The 14959-nt window shown below is 48.7% G+C and overlaps 1 protein-coding gene across 1 annotated transcript in view; it reads left to right on the forward strand.

Annotated features, from left to right (window-relative positions):
* Nucleotides 1-2358: 2358 nt before the first annotated feature.
* HK2 (hexokinase 2) overlaps nt 2359-14959 on the forward strand; it is a 61779-nt gene continuing 49178 nt past the window's right edge. Inside the window, exon 1 of the mRNA XM_032652283.1 lies at nt 2359-2900. Within this exon, the coding sequence (XP_032508174.1) occupies nt 2838-2900 (63 nt within the window). The 5' untranslated portion in view covers nt 2359-2837. The remainder of the gene's footprint in view (nt 2901-14959) is intronic.

The following is a 14959-nucleotide window of genomic DNA, read 5'->3' on the forward strand; positions in this document are numbered from 1 at the left end:
GGGTGAAGGACAGCCCTGGAATATGCCAGCATTTACCAGTAGTGAAAATGGGGGTTGAGGAACCTGGAGAGTGAGGTTAGAGGGAAACCAGGAGGGTTAGAGCTTCCCTGGCTTAGCAGAGGATGGTGTGTCCAGATGAGGGATTTGGTCAACTGTGCACAACATCCCTGAGAGGTGGAGTAAGACAAGTGTATAAAAGAGATAGGAATAGATAACCAACAAGGACCTACTGCTGTGTGGCACAGGGGACTATACTCAATATTTTGTAATAACTTATAAGGGAAAAGAATCTGAAAAAGAATACACACACACACACACACACACACACACACAAAACTGAATCACTGTGCCATACACCTGAAACTAACATGACATTGTAAATCAACTATACATCAAATAAAAAATTAAGTTAAATTAAAAAAGAAAAGAGATAGGAACAGAGGATTTGGCACTTTGTAGGTCATTATGGTGACTATGACCAAGGCAGTTTTGGACCCAAGCCTGATTGGAGTAAGGGAGGGAGGGGTGAGAATGTGTAGTTGGCAAGGGTACATAGCTTTCAAGAAGTTTTGCTGAGAGGCTAGATCATGGATGTTTATGTTTTTTTCTGTTTGTATATTCTCATTTTCCAACAATGAACATTTAATATTGTGTTTTATTATTATTATTATACATTGCAGATAGCACCCCACTGTTTATGAGAGAAGGAGAAACTCCTCAGGAGAACACTGCAAACCTTCACCTTCCCTCCCCTGCGACCTTTCCAACCCCAGGCTTGCTATTCTCCACAGTCACCAGTCTCCCATAGGCTGCACTCACTCTTGCTGGCTTCCACCATGTATAAAAGTCTGGTGCCAGCGTATGATCCAGCAATTCCACTCCTGGACATATACCCAGACAAAACTATAATTTGAAAATATACATGCACCCCGATGTTCATTGCAGCACTATTTACAATAGCCAAGACATGGAAAAAACCTAAATGTCCATCTATAGATGAATGGATAAAGAAGATATGGTATGTATATACAATGGAATACTACTCAGCCATAAAAATGAATGAAATAATGCCATTTGCAGCAACATGGGTAGACCTAGAGATTCTTGTGCTAAGTGAAGTAAGTCAGAAAGAGAAAGACAAATACATGATATCACTTATGTATGTAAGCTAAAATATGATACAAATGAACATATCTATGGAACAGAAACAGACTCAGATACAGAGAACAGACTTGTGGTGGCAGGTCGGGGGGAAGGGGGAAGGATTGGGAGTCTGGGGTTAGCAGATGCAAACTATTATATATAGGATGCATAAACAACAAGGTCCTACTGTATAGCACAGGGAACTAGATTCAATACCCTGTGATGAACCATAATGGAAAAGAATATGAAAAAGAATATATAACTGCATCACTTTGCTGTACAGCAGAAATGAACACAGCATTGTAAATCAACTATACTTCAATAAAATTAGAAAAAAAAAAAAAAGGAAAAAAAGAAAACGTTTGATGCCGGGCATTAGCTGTGGCTGTGGCTCCTACTCCTCTCAGCATCCATAAGCCACCCCACCCCACACACGACCAGGATCATTTGGTTATGCACTTATCACCCACCCAGTTGCACCCACGCATCAGTCCCACAGCTGCAGACAAAGTTCTTTTCCTGCTTTTTACTTCCCGGCTCTTACAGTGGCAGGATGGGATAATAGGGAAAAGAATAGGGCCTCAAAGACGGACGTGGGTTTCTTCCCTTACCTGCCACTCGTTAACTGTGTGACCTTGGGCAAGTCTCTTTTAAGGGCTCCGTTTCCTCATCTGTAAAACAAGGTTAGTAAAACTCACGTCCATTCAGTTTTGTGATGCCTGGCATAAAGTAAGCAGCAGTTGCGGCGGCTCACTTTGCATCAGCATTGCGCGGAGCCACAATAGGTGAGAACTAAGATGCTTCAGAAATGTGACCCAGTAGCGGGGGCCCCTCACATGACCCCGAGATGCCAGACAGTGTTTCTCTCCCCGCCCAGGGCGTGTGCAAGTCAGGTGACCCGACTTTCCAGTCACCCCCACACTCCGGGTCTGTGATTATGCCCCCCCCCCCCCCCCCCCATAGCTGGGCCTGACGCGGCGGTGGCTCATGCGCCTTTCCGCCCCAGCCTGTTGCCACGGACCACACGTCTCATCCATGCTGCCTGGCCCCTCCCCCAGCCCCGGGTGCGCCCCTCCAGCTTGCCGGCTCGGGTGTCTGAGCGGCCGCGCCCGCGGGCCGTCCGCTCTGACTGGCTGCACCGCGGCGGCGGGCGGCCCGTGGGCACACACACCCTCCCCGTGCAGCCAATGGGCGTGCGTGCGTCACTGACCCGGCGGCCCGCGAGCCGGCAACCCCTCAATAAGCCACATTGTTGCACGAAACTCCAGCGCAGGAGTCCCGGACCGCCGCTAGCACCAGCGTGTCACCGAGCCGAGAAGATCCGCTGGCGAGAGCAGCGCGCGTGTGAGCCGGAGAGGTCCTGTCGCCCTAGTGGAGCCAAGCTGCTATTCTTCTCAAGTTGAGCCTTAGTGATTCTGTGGCTGAAGTTAGTACCTTGACAGTGGGGGCATCCCAGCACGTCGCTGGGAGTGATTCTTGGTCCTTCAGCAGTTGTGACTATCAAAACCTGTTTTTAGAGTCCCGAAACTCTCCAGCTGGGCGCGCCATCGTGTGCCTTCTTTGTGTACCTCCCGGACTCATCGCTCCCAACCGGGCCTCCAAGCCCGGACAAAGCGGTCAGACCGCGCCGCCCTCCTCCCCCGCAAGCGCTCCAGCCTCGGTTTCCCATCTCGGCGCTGTCGGGCCGCAGCAGGATGATCGCCTCGCATCTGCTCGCCTACTTCTTTACGGAGCTCAACCATGACCAAGTGCAGAAGGTAAGTAAGAACGGGCGGGGGCGGCTGGCTCGCCTGACAACATTGCTTTGTCCCCGGCCCTCTCTCCGGGGTCCCGGCCGGCTGGGACTCTCCTCTTAGACCCTGCGGGGACCCGCTTCCTTCCCATTCCGGGCCGCGGACGCGGAAAATATCAGCGCGGCGGGGAAAGTCCTGGGCTGGAGGAGCCACGTCCGCTAAGCACGGGCAGACGTGTGCGCGCGTGCGAGGCTCCGGGGCTCGCGCACCGCGCGGCTCTCCCTCTCTGCGGCCCTGCGCGCGCTCGCGCTTTTTTTTTTTTGGAGGGGCGGGCCACCCGGCACGTAGTCTTTGACTGCTGGGCCCACGTGGGAGGAGCCCCCCTTTCGCTGCCTGAGTTCCGGCCAGAGCACGTGGGGAGAATCGTGGCGGGGGGGAGTGAGTTGGGGGAAGGCTCCGCTGCCGCGCGGGGTTGCCTGGGTTCCACCCGCGCTAAAGGACCACATTTTGGGGACCTACGATTCCCCCTAGCGTTCCTCACGGCCTTGCGGAGGTGGGCTTGGGGAGAAGACCACGCGGGAAGAAGCTGTGAAAGGGTCGGAGAAACTCCGCCCGCCGCACCCCTTCCCCGGAACTGAGGCGCCCGGAACTGTGGCTCCGCGAGGGGCGTACGCCCCCCCCCCACGCCCATTCCCAGCGCCTGCCTCGGTGCCGCCCTGCCTTGAGTACCCCATCTTCGGGCCCGCCCCCAAATGGGGGGTGGACTTTGGATGTTACTTCTGGTGTACCTAAAAGTTTCTCCGAGAGGACCAACACCCCCTTTTCCCCTCTTTGCCGTCTTCCTGGAGATTTTTGTCCTTCTGAAAACGAGCTTTTCCCTGTCGTGAGCCCTGACCTGTCTGCCCGCTTCTGTCTCAGCAGCACCCCGCCTAAGTATGAGCTCTTGCTCGGGCCAGGTCTTTTACGTAAGACAAAGCCTCTGGCCCCGCCGGGGAGCCTCGCTCTCTGTGCCTCTGGGTATGGAGAGTGGGTGGGGCTAGGGTGGGCCCCAGGCGCTCTCTGGGGAGAATTGAGTTTCTGAAACGCTCGGGATTTCGGGATTGGCTCCTGGTCCTGGGCCTCAGCTAGGACTTGAGACGAGAGGGTGGGCTGGGGCGGGGGTGGAGGGTGTCCAGATCTGTGAGTCAATGACAGAGCGTTGCTCAATTACATACTTGAAATTTCTGTATCTCAATGGGAACACATTTTTGGGCAAATGTTTTGACGTTATCTTTATGTGGGGCGACCTGCTCATACTCCCATTCTGGAGATCCTGAGAGCACAGGAGAGGAAGGTGGGTTGCCATCACAGTGTTTTCAAAGCCGTGGCAGATGAACCCCAAAATACCATGACATTACTTAGCCTCAGACTGGAGTAGGGAGCAGAGGGCCGCTGGTTTAGTTGAGTTTTAGTCTGCTTGTAAGTGGCTGTTACTTTCTAACTCAATCCTGGGATAAGGCTCTGCTCTGCACTTTAATTCAGTTTATTTAAGAACGTGTCTGTGATCCGGCAGGACCTTGGCAACTTTCGTTGGACTTCTTTGCCCAAGAAGTGAGTTAACCCTTGTGACAGTCATCTCTTGGCAAGTCCTAGAATACAAAGCTGGAGGACCATTAATTCAGGAGAGGTCTTCTCAGTTGGTTGAATATTACCCCAGGACATTTAAATTTACTCACCCCCTGTCCAGAGGAAGGAACCTAGGACCACAAATTTACCCTCCCCGAAACCAGAGGATGGAGGCTAGGACTGGAACCTTCCTGGCCTGGAATGGGGAGGGGTCATAGCTTTAGTCCCAAACTGGAAAGAGAATTAACCAGGGTATGTAGAAATGAGTTCTAATCTCTGTTTTGTGGTTTATTAACCACAGGACTCTGAGCAAGTCACTTTGCTTCTTTGGACCGCCAATTTCTTTTTGTAAAACAGGGATGACAACAGCAACCTCCTTCACTTTAGGGAGTTGTGATGATTAAGCACAGCAATGTGAAAAGGTCTTTCTTGTAGTCTTCTCTACATTTGCAGCCTGTCAAGTGTCTCAGGGACACTTGGGTGTATTTCCTCCAAATTACCAGTGGGGGCAGAACTGAGTCAGGCCTTAACTCAGCAGGTGTGGAAGCTGGGACTTGGCCTCCCAGTTTAGGTGAGCAAAGCTGCCTGTTTCCAGCAGCAGTTAGGAAATAGAGAATCAGAGAGAATATTATGGAAGGATCTTTTAAAGTTGCTACTATATACTTTTTTTTTTTTTTTTTTCTTTTTTTTTTTGCGGTACGCGGGCCTCTCACTGTTGTGGCCTCTCCCGTTGCGGAGCACAGGCTCTGGACGCGCAGGCTCAGCGGCCATGGCTCACGGGCCCAGCCGCTCCGTGGCACGTGGGATCTTCCCGGACCGGGGCACGAACCCGCGTCCCCTGCATCGGCAGGCGGACTCTCAACCACTGCGCCACCAGGGAAGCCCTAAAGTTGCTACTAGAAGGAAGAATTAGGAGAGAAGGTTGAAGCTTTAGTTTTACAGTCTTTTGAAAAGGCCTTGATTTGAACTCTTCTGAAATCCCTATTATTTTACATAATCTGGGTTGTAGTCTGAGGCAGGGAAAGTTTAGGTTCACCTGCCCAAAACTAGCCCCATCAGGATCACTTGTCCCCTGATAGACAAGCCTAGTGTTTTGTGCTGATTGACACTTTGAAACTCAAGAGCAAACACATATAGCATTTACTGTGTACCAGGTGGTTTTAAGCTCTTTACATATGTTAGCTTATTAACATTCATAACAACCATGAAGTAGATACTGTTATCAGCATCCCTGTTTTACTGGTAAGGAGCTGAGGCACAGAGTGACTTGTTCAAGGTCACTAGCTTTTTTGTAAAGGCTGGAAATTGAAGCCATGCATTTGGGCTCCAGAGGCCCATGCTCTTGACCACACCCCCTGCCTCTGGGACCATCAGAAGACCCCATCCTGGCCCGTGTCTGTGTTCACTCTTGGATGCTGGCAGCACCCTCACCCAGCATGTCCAGAAATGCAGGTAGCTCTTCTCTTGGTCAGATTAGTGGCACCAGTACCCTCTGATTATTCTGACTGGGAGCCCTGGACCCATTTCACTGACTTTCCTTTCTGATTGCTTTACCTTGGTCAGCTGGTCTCTGGGTTACTTCAGAGGCCTCCTAGGGTTTGTTTCCAGTCTCTTTCTGGAGCCAGACTGGATCATTTCAGAAGACTGTGTACTATAACTTATATGTGGAATCTAATATGACACAAATGAACTTATTTATGAAACAGAAACAGACTCACAGACATAGAAAACAAACTAATGGTTACCAAAGGGGAAAGGGGGTGGGGGAAGAATACATTAGGAGTTTGGGATTAGCAGATACAAACTACTATATATAAAATAGATAAACAGGGGCTTCCCTGGTGGTGCAGTGGTTGAGAGTCCGCCTGCCGATGCAGGGGACACGGGTTCGTGCCCCGGTCCGGGAAGATCCCACATGCCGCGGAGCGGCTGGGCCCGTGAGCCATGGCCGCTGAGCCTGCACGTCCCAGCCTGTGCTCCGCAACGGGAGAGGCCACAACAGTGAGAGGCCCGCATACCGCAAAAAAAAAAAAAAAGATAAACAATAAGGTCCTACTATATAGCACAGGGGACTATATTCAACATCCTGTAATAAACCATAATGGAAAAGAATATGAAAAAGAATATGTATATATATATATGTGTGTGTGTGTATAACTGAATCACTTTACTGTATACCAGAAACTAAGGCAACATTGTAAATCAAATATATTTCAAAAAAAAAAAAGACTGCATACTGATTGCTCCCTGACCCCACCCCCCACCTCAGCCTCATCTTCTCTATCTGCATTCCCGAAGACTTGAATCACCATTCCTCTAAATGTCACACCTGGTCACCATTCCATCATACACTGGAGTTGGTAGTTACAGGGCAGGGAGAATCCTAGCTGTTCACCTTTATAGCCAGTTTATGGCCACTGGTAAGGTGTTCAGTGAGTCCAAGAATGAAGGAGTGGACCTTCCTGGGAGAAGAAGCGGAGCAAGGGCTGCAGGAAGTGGAAGAGGGTGAGAGGCAGCTGGGGGGGGGGGGGTGCTGGTACTGGGTTGAAGGGGTGGGTATCCAAGGGTGGGGGGACCCTTGGAGGGAAAGACAGTGAGCTGTTCCCTCACCAAGGCCTGAGGCTTGGTGTGAGACTGATCCTGAGGGGAAAGGGAGGTGGGGAGAGAGAGGGGGAGAGAGAAAAAGGATGTTTACTGTCCTCCAGCAATCAAGGGTTTTTGTCCTGTCTGGAGAGTTAGAGGATTCTTTTAATTAATTGAGCTTTAAATAGTATACAAGATACAGGATTTTTGTCTCTTAAGCATGAGAATCAGGATTAACCGTGGAAGTGAAATGAAGTATACATGCCTTCCTTTAGCCATTAACCGATTATTTTAACACACACAGACTGGTGACATACAATCTTGGAATATAGATAGTTCACTTGGGCTCTTTACTACATTAGTGAGGGGTAGCTTTCAACTCTGGAGTTAATGAGAGGGGAGAATATCTTGGAAGCAGAAAGATTCAACAGAACCCCCAAGAGATAAGAGTTTAATGTTTTTTGAGAACCTACTGTGGGTATAGTTACTATGTGGGAAATTGAGACTAAGACACCTTTCAGCTGTCTGGTGAGATGAGGCTCTAGAAATAGATACTTTACATCCACTAAAGGGTCATGGCAGTCATTCTCATGGGATGCGGAATTAGGGACCTCAAGGGAATCTCAACTGATATTTTTTGAGCACCTACTATGTGCCATTAATCTTCAGATAGGGGATGAAAGTATGGGAGTAAAGTACTGATTAAAACCTTAGTAAGATTATTTTTGGCTGAGTTAACTGACATTGACAGGTACAATTTGCCTCATTTGTTCAACTTAGTATCTTAGTACCAAGTCCCTTTCCTGCTCCGAAGACAATTGATGGTAGCAGGAATATTTTGTAGCTTTTACTAATCATCCATTTGTTTTGTATTGTCAAATTTCTATTTCAGAGAGCGGCCAAGAAGCTCTTTTTTCTTTACCCCTGAATGAATTAAAATTCTCTCTGAGGCTCCTCAGACAAAGCCGACATTTTTTTTTTTTAACATCACTTTTCAAAGTTGAACTTTTCTAGCACCCTGAGGAGTTTGAGGGCAGCTAGGGACCCTTTTCCAGGGAGACTCAAAACAACACAAACCACAACAGTTTTCTCAAAATCTGGCAGCCGTAGTAAGGAGATCTGATGTACTAAAAGAGCTCAGGAACCCCAGAAAACTGGCTTCCTTTTTTCAGATACTTCCGGTTTAAAAGGTGGCTCTTGATAACTGGTTCCTCATTATCACTGTTGAGTTTTGAAGTCAGCAAGTTTGGTTTGTTTTCCAACACTGTGTGCCGTCTGTCTTTGACTTTCAAAAGTAGTGGGGGTGGAGGTGTGGCAAATCAAATCGCGGAGTTCTCTGGCTGCGACTTAACATCTCACACCATAGATCACAGGTAGCTGTTCCTGCTTACCTCTAAAGCAGGTCTCTCAACCTCGGTGCTATTGACATTTTGGGCTGGGTAATCTTGTGAGGGGCTACCCAGCCTATCATAAAGAGCAAGAGTTTTTACCCTACCCCAATTTACAGGGGCGAAGCCTGTGGTTTTTTGTTGTTGTTTGTTTTTAACTACTCCTTTAGAGCGGTGGTTTTCAACTATTAGTGATTTCATCCCCCAGGTGGACTTTGGTGGTGTCTGAAGACATTTTTGGTCATCACAGGCAGGTGGATGAAGACGTGTCATTGCATCTAGTAAGCAGAGGCAAGGGATAATGCTAAACATCCTACAATGCCCAGGACAGCCCCCCTGCCAAAAAAAAAAAAAAAGACTTTTCTAACCCCAGATATCTATAGGTTGAGAAACTGCATCAGAAGAACATGGTCTATCCCCCATTCCAGTATTATAGTGCATTGCTAATGGTCATACAGCTACTTAGTAGTAGCTGCAACTAGGACCATAGTTCTTAGCTCTCAGTGTGCCATGTCATGGGATAGTCATGGTGGGGAGTGGCCTTTTACAAAAGATGAATTTAAGGTGAGGTCTGCAGACCACAGTAGTTAGCAGATGTCCATGACCCCTGGCTGAAGTGTGGGTTACCTGAGTAACTTTTTCTGTTTTCAGCCAGAAAAATGTGGGCAAGGTAAGCACTCCAGGAAGCCAGTGGGAGAGAAGTTTGCTCAGCTGACTCCAGGAGAACCTCACCCTGGCTGTTACTGGGGTTTCTCTGAAAGCCAGGCATTTTCCGGGCTTCTGAACAAGGCAGGCATGTGAGTTGGTGGAACTCCTATCTCAGGAAGCAGAGGGAAGGGGCCGTTGGTACCCACTGAGGGACAGTCCAGCAGTCACTGGGAGAGGCTGTGTGCTGAGAAGTAGAGCCAGGCTCACTGGGGTGGAATCCTGGCTCACCACAAACCAGCTGTGTGAACCTGGGCCAGTTATTTAACCTCTCTAGGCCTCAGTTTCTTCCATTTGTAAAATGCAGAGTGGATAACACCTTAATAGGGTCTTTGTAAGGATTTAAGAGAGAGTGAATATATGTGGAGTTCTTAGAGCTGTGCCTGCTACATAGTCAACACTTTATGTGTCAAATATTAGTACATAGAGATAGACACACTCTCAGATACCTGACTGCGCTATCCATCTGGGCAGAAGCAAAAGAGGCCCCGCTTCTTTTTTCCTAAGGACTTTTAGGGCATATGGTGGCCCACTTATATTCTCTGTCTTACGTTGGATTAGAGCAGAGGACAGGGCAGACAGAAGGATGGAAAGTTCCTAAAGCTGAGAAATAAGGAAGCTTCCTCACTGCTGCATACAACTTCTAAAACCTTCTCTTTTCTGGGCATAGGAGACCCATTTTTGAGCTCTTCCTCTAACTTGCTTTCCTTCTGGTCTTCTGGGGATACAGCATTCCCATTGGGTGGAGGGGGGAGTCTCTGGGTTGCCTGGGGCATTTTGGTACACCTCAGCTTGAAGCGTCCTCCTTGGGAAGTCATGAGAGACAAAGCTGCACTGAATAGTCACAGCATTTGTTCAACCCCTTTTCCCTGTAGAAGTCTAGTCCGCTCCCTGTCGGTACCTCCCCTGGAGGGCAGAATCACAGAGGCTCCAATGGCAGTTGCTGAGGCCACTTACGCTGAAATTGGCCAATGAGATGCTTGCCCACACTTCCTCACATCTGCCCCAGACTCTGGCTTCCCACTGGGGGAACCACTTGAGGTCCCTGTGCTGTTGAGTCACAGGACCGGGTCATGGTAGGTTTCAGTCCCACTGGCCCCTGGAGTTTCAATGAAGGGAACAGTCATTCTCACATTTTCTGGCACATTGAATGGAGAGTCCCTGGCCATCTTGGTTCTCAGCAGAGAGCTCTTTGCCCCTCATGTGTAGACTCTGGGCTGTCTAGTGTGGCCCCTTCTGACACTGAGGTGCTTGGGGTTCTTGACAAAGCCGGAGAGGACCCTCAGTGTGGAACCCACACTCTACTCCCCCCATCCCTGTACAGCCTTTGTCTTGTCCAAACTTGGTTGGGAGTCTTGGCCTTGTTTCCATGGGAGCAGGAGCTAGACAATCTCCTTTTCCTTGAAGTGCCATGCTTTTTGCACTTTTGTCTGTGGATCTCTAAGCAATTCCTTAATAGTCCTTCCCTGGAGAGTGAGTCAGACCTGGGAACCCTCGGTGCCCATCCTCCTCACCCAGCCTTCCTGCCTCTTCTCACCTTCAGCTCAGCATCCCTGTCCTGGAGGCCTGGAGATGGTCTATGTTCTTGGAAGGCCTTGTTCCCAACCTCTTCCTTCTGGCAACACCATATTGTCTGATAAAGGAATGAAACCAGATAAGCCATTGGACAGCTTTGATTTGGGCTGAGTAAGGGCATTTGAAGCTGTCACTTTTCCTTTTTCCCATTTGAGGGACAAAAGTTCCTCCTGCTTCCTCCCATATTTTCCTGTCTCAACCCCTTCTAATGAAGCCTTCCAGCCATGTCCCACCAGTCCTCTTTTCCCCTCAATTCCCAAAGGTCTTAAATTAACAAACATGTACACCACTCACGAAGTGCCGGGCTCTGTCTGTGAACTCTACTACAACTCAGGTCATCCTCAGGCAGCCCTCCAGGGTAGACATTATTATTACCTTTTATTCAGAAGAAGACACCAAGGCACAGAAAGGGACAGTACCTTGCTCAAGGGCAAGCCAGAATTCAAACCCAGGCAGTATGATTCCAGAGCCCAGGCACTTAGCCCCAGTGTGGGGCTGCCTGGGACAACTGGAGATAGCCAGTTGTCTTTCAGTTTCATGGGGTTATCAGTCCGGGGTCAGCTGGGAAGGGACCTTTGAGATCATCTCGTCCAAGCCCTTTATTTTGCAGTTGAGGAAACCAGGTGCCATGTACTAAGGGACCAGCCAAGAACCCAGTTTCTCCACCATTTCCTGAAAGGAAACCCAGATTCCTTTCAGCACCATTGGCATAGAATGGGCTCTTCTCATCATTCAGGTGTGGGCTCCCTGAGAACCATGAGCAGGATTTGATTTGTGGCCTGTACCTAAGGTGACCCTATAATTTATTGTCCAAACCAGGCCACTTTTGAGAGTAAAAGGAGACACTGTTAACAGTTATGCTGCTACCACAGTGTAAACATTGTCCTGGGCAACCTGGGATATATGGTTGCCCTGCTTATGGTGGGTGTGTCTGGGGTGGGTAGAGCAGACTGGGAAGGTCTGGGGCTGGACATGGTACAAAGAGACAGACCCAAAGTGGTTTGGTCCAGCAGGTGGACAGTTGGCAGCAGACAAGAGTGGGGAGTTCAGATGCCCCTCTGGGCATATGGGCTCAGGGGCCGACTCTGGTCCCCGACATGGGGCTGGCCAGGGGAGGCAGAGGTTGACCCCTAGGGGATCTGGGGTACTGGCCAGGGCAGCTAGGTAGATGGAGAGGAAACTCTGCTGCTGCCAGGATCACCTGCAGTGTGGGCCCAGGCCTGAAGTAAAAGGCCAGGCTCTGAGCACCTGGGCAGTCTGCAGTAGCCAGCTCTTCCCCTTTACCCAAGTTACTCTCTCACTCCTCTCCTCAGCGTTTCTGTCACCCCTTGACGTCACCATAACAAATATGTCTTGAGCATCTACTGTATCTCAGTACTGAGAGAGCTCTGGCATCACAAATATGAAGTTGGGAACGTGTAGTCAGTGCCTTTTAGTCCTCTGGGACCAGTGAGAGCAAGAGACACAAGTGTCAAAAGTGTGTTAGTATAACCAGCTGGGAACTCGGGGGAGGTATTTGGGGAGAGGCCGTTTGTACTGGGCCCTGAAGGACAAGTGGGAGTTTGTTAGGCCAGAGTAGGAGAACATTCTAGGCGTGGGGTCAACACATACGTTTAACCTTTTCAAGACAAAAAACTCCTCAGAATTGTACTGATGTATGTGATTTAAGTGATTGTAAATCTGTCTTTTATTATAGTGAAAGAAACTGCTTACTCTCTGTCCTTACTCCTTCAGTTTATAATAACTTGTGGACCTATTTGCCTCCCACCAATAGACTGGACACTTGCAGGCAGAAGGGTCTTCTTTATCCCGATATCCTCAGCGCCTGGCGCTGGCACACCCAATTTAGTGCTCAATCATTATGTGCGGGCGAATGGGGACATATTATTCCTTTGCACTGCTGCCCCATAGTCTGAGGATAGGAGGGTCCCGGGACAGGCGTCCCAAATGCCTGTCTCCTGGACCCCAGACAGGTGCGCTACTGCCTGAGGTCTGTCTGGCTGTAACTCGATGCAGCCCAAGAACTGGAAGAACAGGAAACCCTGTGACGGTGCAACAGGATCCTGGGGGAGTGGCCTGTAAGCCTCCGCAGTGAGCTTCACACTCACCCTGCGCTGCTCCAGCCCTGTGAGTACGCAGTGCGTCAGCTGGAATCTCCCTGAGGTGGCGCGCCGCCCTAGTGGGGGTCCGCCTTGTCCCATCTGAAAAAAGTGTCGAGGCAGATCTGTCACTTCGTTAGCTGCGTTTCAGAGAACAGGAGCCTTAAAGAATCTAGGATCTGCTGTGTCTTTTCCTCCCCAACTCATCCTTTTTTTTTTTTTTAAATCTTATCGGAAACATCTGGCCTTGGCTTGGCAACATTACAGGATAAACTTGCTGCTCTTTGCACAATCTTGGTCCTCCCAGGAGGAGTCTGTGAAGACATTATTATTAATGAGGCCACTGACAGCAGTTACCTAGCTTTCCCTGTGTGGGCACACCTATGCCCCAGGTTAGGGCACTCATCTGGCCACTGGATGTTATGGGTCCTGTCAGGGACTTTGGCCTGCGGTTTGGGGAAGCTTCCTCAAACCTTGGTTTCCTTGTCAAAGATTTGCAGTAAAACACTGGCAAAGGAATAATGGAAGATATGAAATTCTTTTGAAACTAAGTTGCAAGCATGGGTCAGCACATAGAGTCACTGGAAGGCTATGTATCGCTGCATTTAGGTTGTGGCTTTCCCCTCTGATTTGACCTCTTTGGCCAGACCATGTGAGTAGGTAGACTAGGGCCTAATCAGTGCCTTGTCCTTTTTCCTTCCTATGTTTTTAAATTGAAGTATAATTTATGTAGAGAACTGAACACACCAGGTAACTACCACCCAGATCCAGTAACAAATTATTACCAACAATAGCAGGTATACCCCCCACTAAATATAATCACTATCCTGACTTCTACCGGCAGAGATCTGTTTCTGTACTTACTATAAATGGACTCATATGATCTGTTCCTTTTTGTATCTGGCTTTTTTTACCCAACTTTATATTGTGAGATTCATCTATATATGTAGTTGCATGTGATGGTAAGTACTGCCTTCTCATTGCTGTATAGTACCCTGCCCCTGCCTCTCTAACCCTGTTTTGACTATAGTTGAATTAAAGCAGATGAGACTAGTCAAAGCCCTTCACTTCAAGAGGGTGTGGTTCTTCCTAAATTTCTTTCTAGGAGGCTAGGCTGGATCCTTGGAGTCTGGTCTACTATATATATATATATATATATATATATATATATGTATATATACACATATACACACACACATATATATATAATATACATATATATTATATATATAATATATATATATACACCTGATTGTATCTTTAGGACAAAAACACGAGTGCTAGGAAAGCTAAAATTCAGTCAGTTGGTCTGCTTGAGGTCCAGAATCAGCTAAAATGTAGGAATTAGCTGGAGCTCATTCAGCACCTCCTGGAGAGAAGGTTCTAGGTACTAAATCAGAAATACCCAAAGACGGGCTTCCTTGGTGGCGCAGTGGTTGAGAGTCCGCCTGCCGATGCAGGGGACACGGGTTCGTGCCCCGGTCCGGGAAGATCCCACATGCCACGGAGCGGCTGCACCCGTGAGCCATGGCCGCTGAGCCTGCGCGTCCGGAGCCTGTGCTCCGCAACGGGAGAGGCCACAGCAGTGAGAGGCCTGTGTACTGCGAAAGAAAAAAAAAGAAATACCCAAAGACTGGAGAAAGAAGTCCAGCAGTGCAATAGTGCCTCTGGATGTTCCTGTGTCCTTGGCTCTGACTATGCTTATGGAGTTGCTGTCTTATCTAGTTTGGTCACTTGAATTCACCCTTCTATCAGGAGGGTGGGTTCTGTAGGGATGACTGATGAGCATTTGCTCGATTATGTATTATTTATTTTCTGCCTACTTATTAAAAGAATTAGGTGATATGGGTGATATGGTTCAGCTTTCACTGAAAGGACTTCTAGAATAAGAGTCATGGAACAGGCAGAAATGATTAGCAAAAAACTTAGTTCATTAAAGTCGAGTACAGAGCCCTGAGCTTCCTGATAGTCAAGGCAAAAAGGACAGCTCTCCTTTTTTAAAATAAATTTATTTATTTATTTTTGACTGCTTTGGGTCTTCATTGCTGTGCGCAGGCTTTCCTTTAGTTGCGGCAAGTGGGAGCCACTCTTCTTTGCGGTGTGTGGGCTTCAGTAGTTGTGGCACATG

Source organism: Phocoena sinus, chromosome 13 (assembly GCF_008692025.1).
Source record: "Phocoena sinus isolate mPhoSin1 chromosome 13, mPhoSin1.pri, whole genome shotgun sequence".
NCBI lineage: Eukaryota > Metazoa > Chordata > Mammalia > Artiodactyla > Phocoenidae > Phocoena > Phocoena sinus.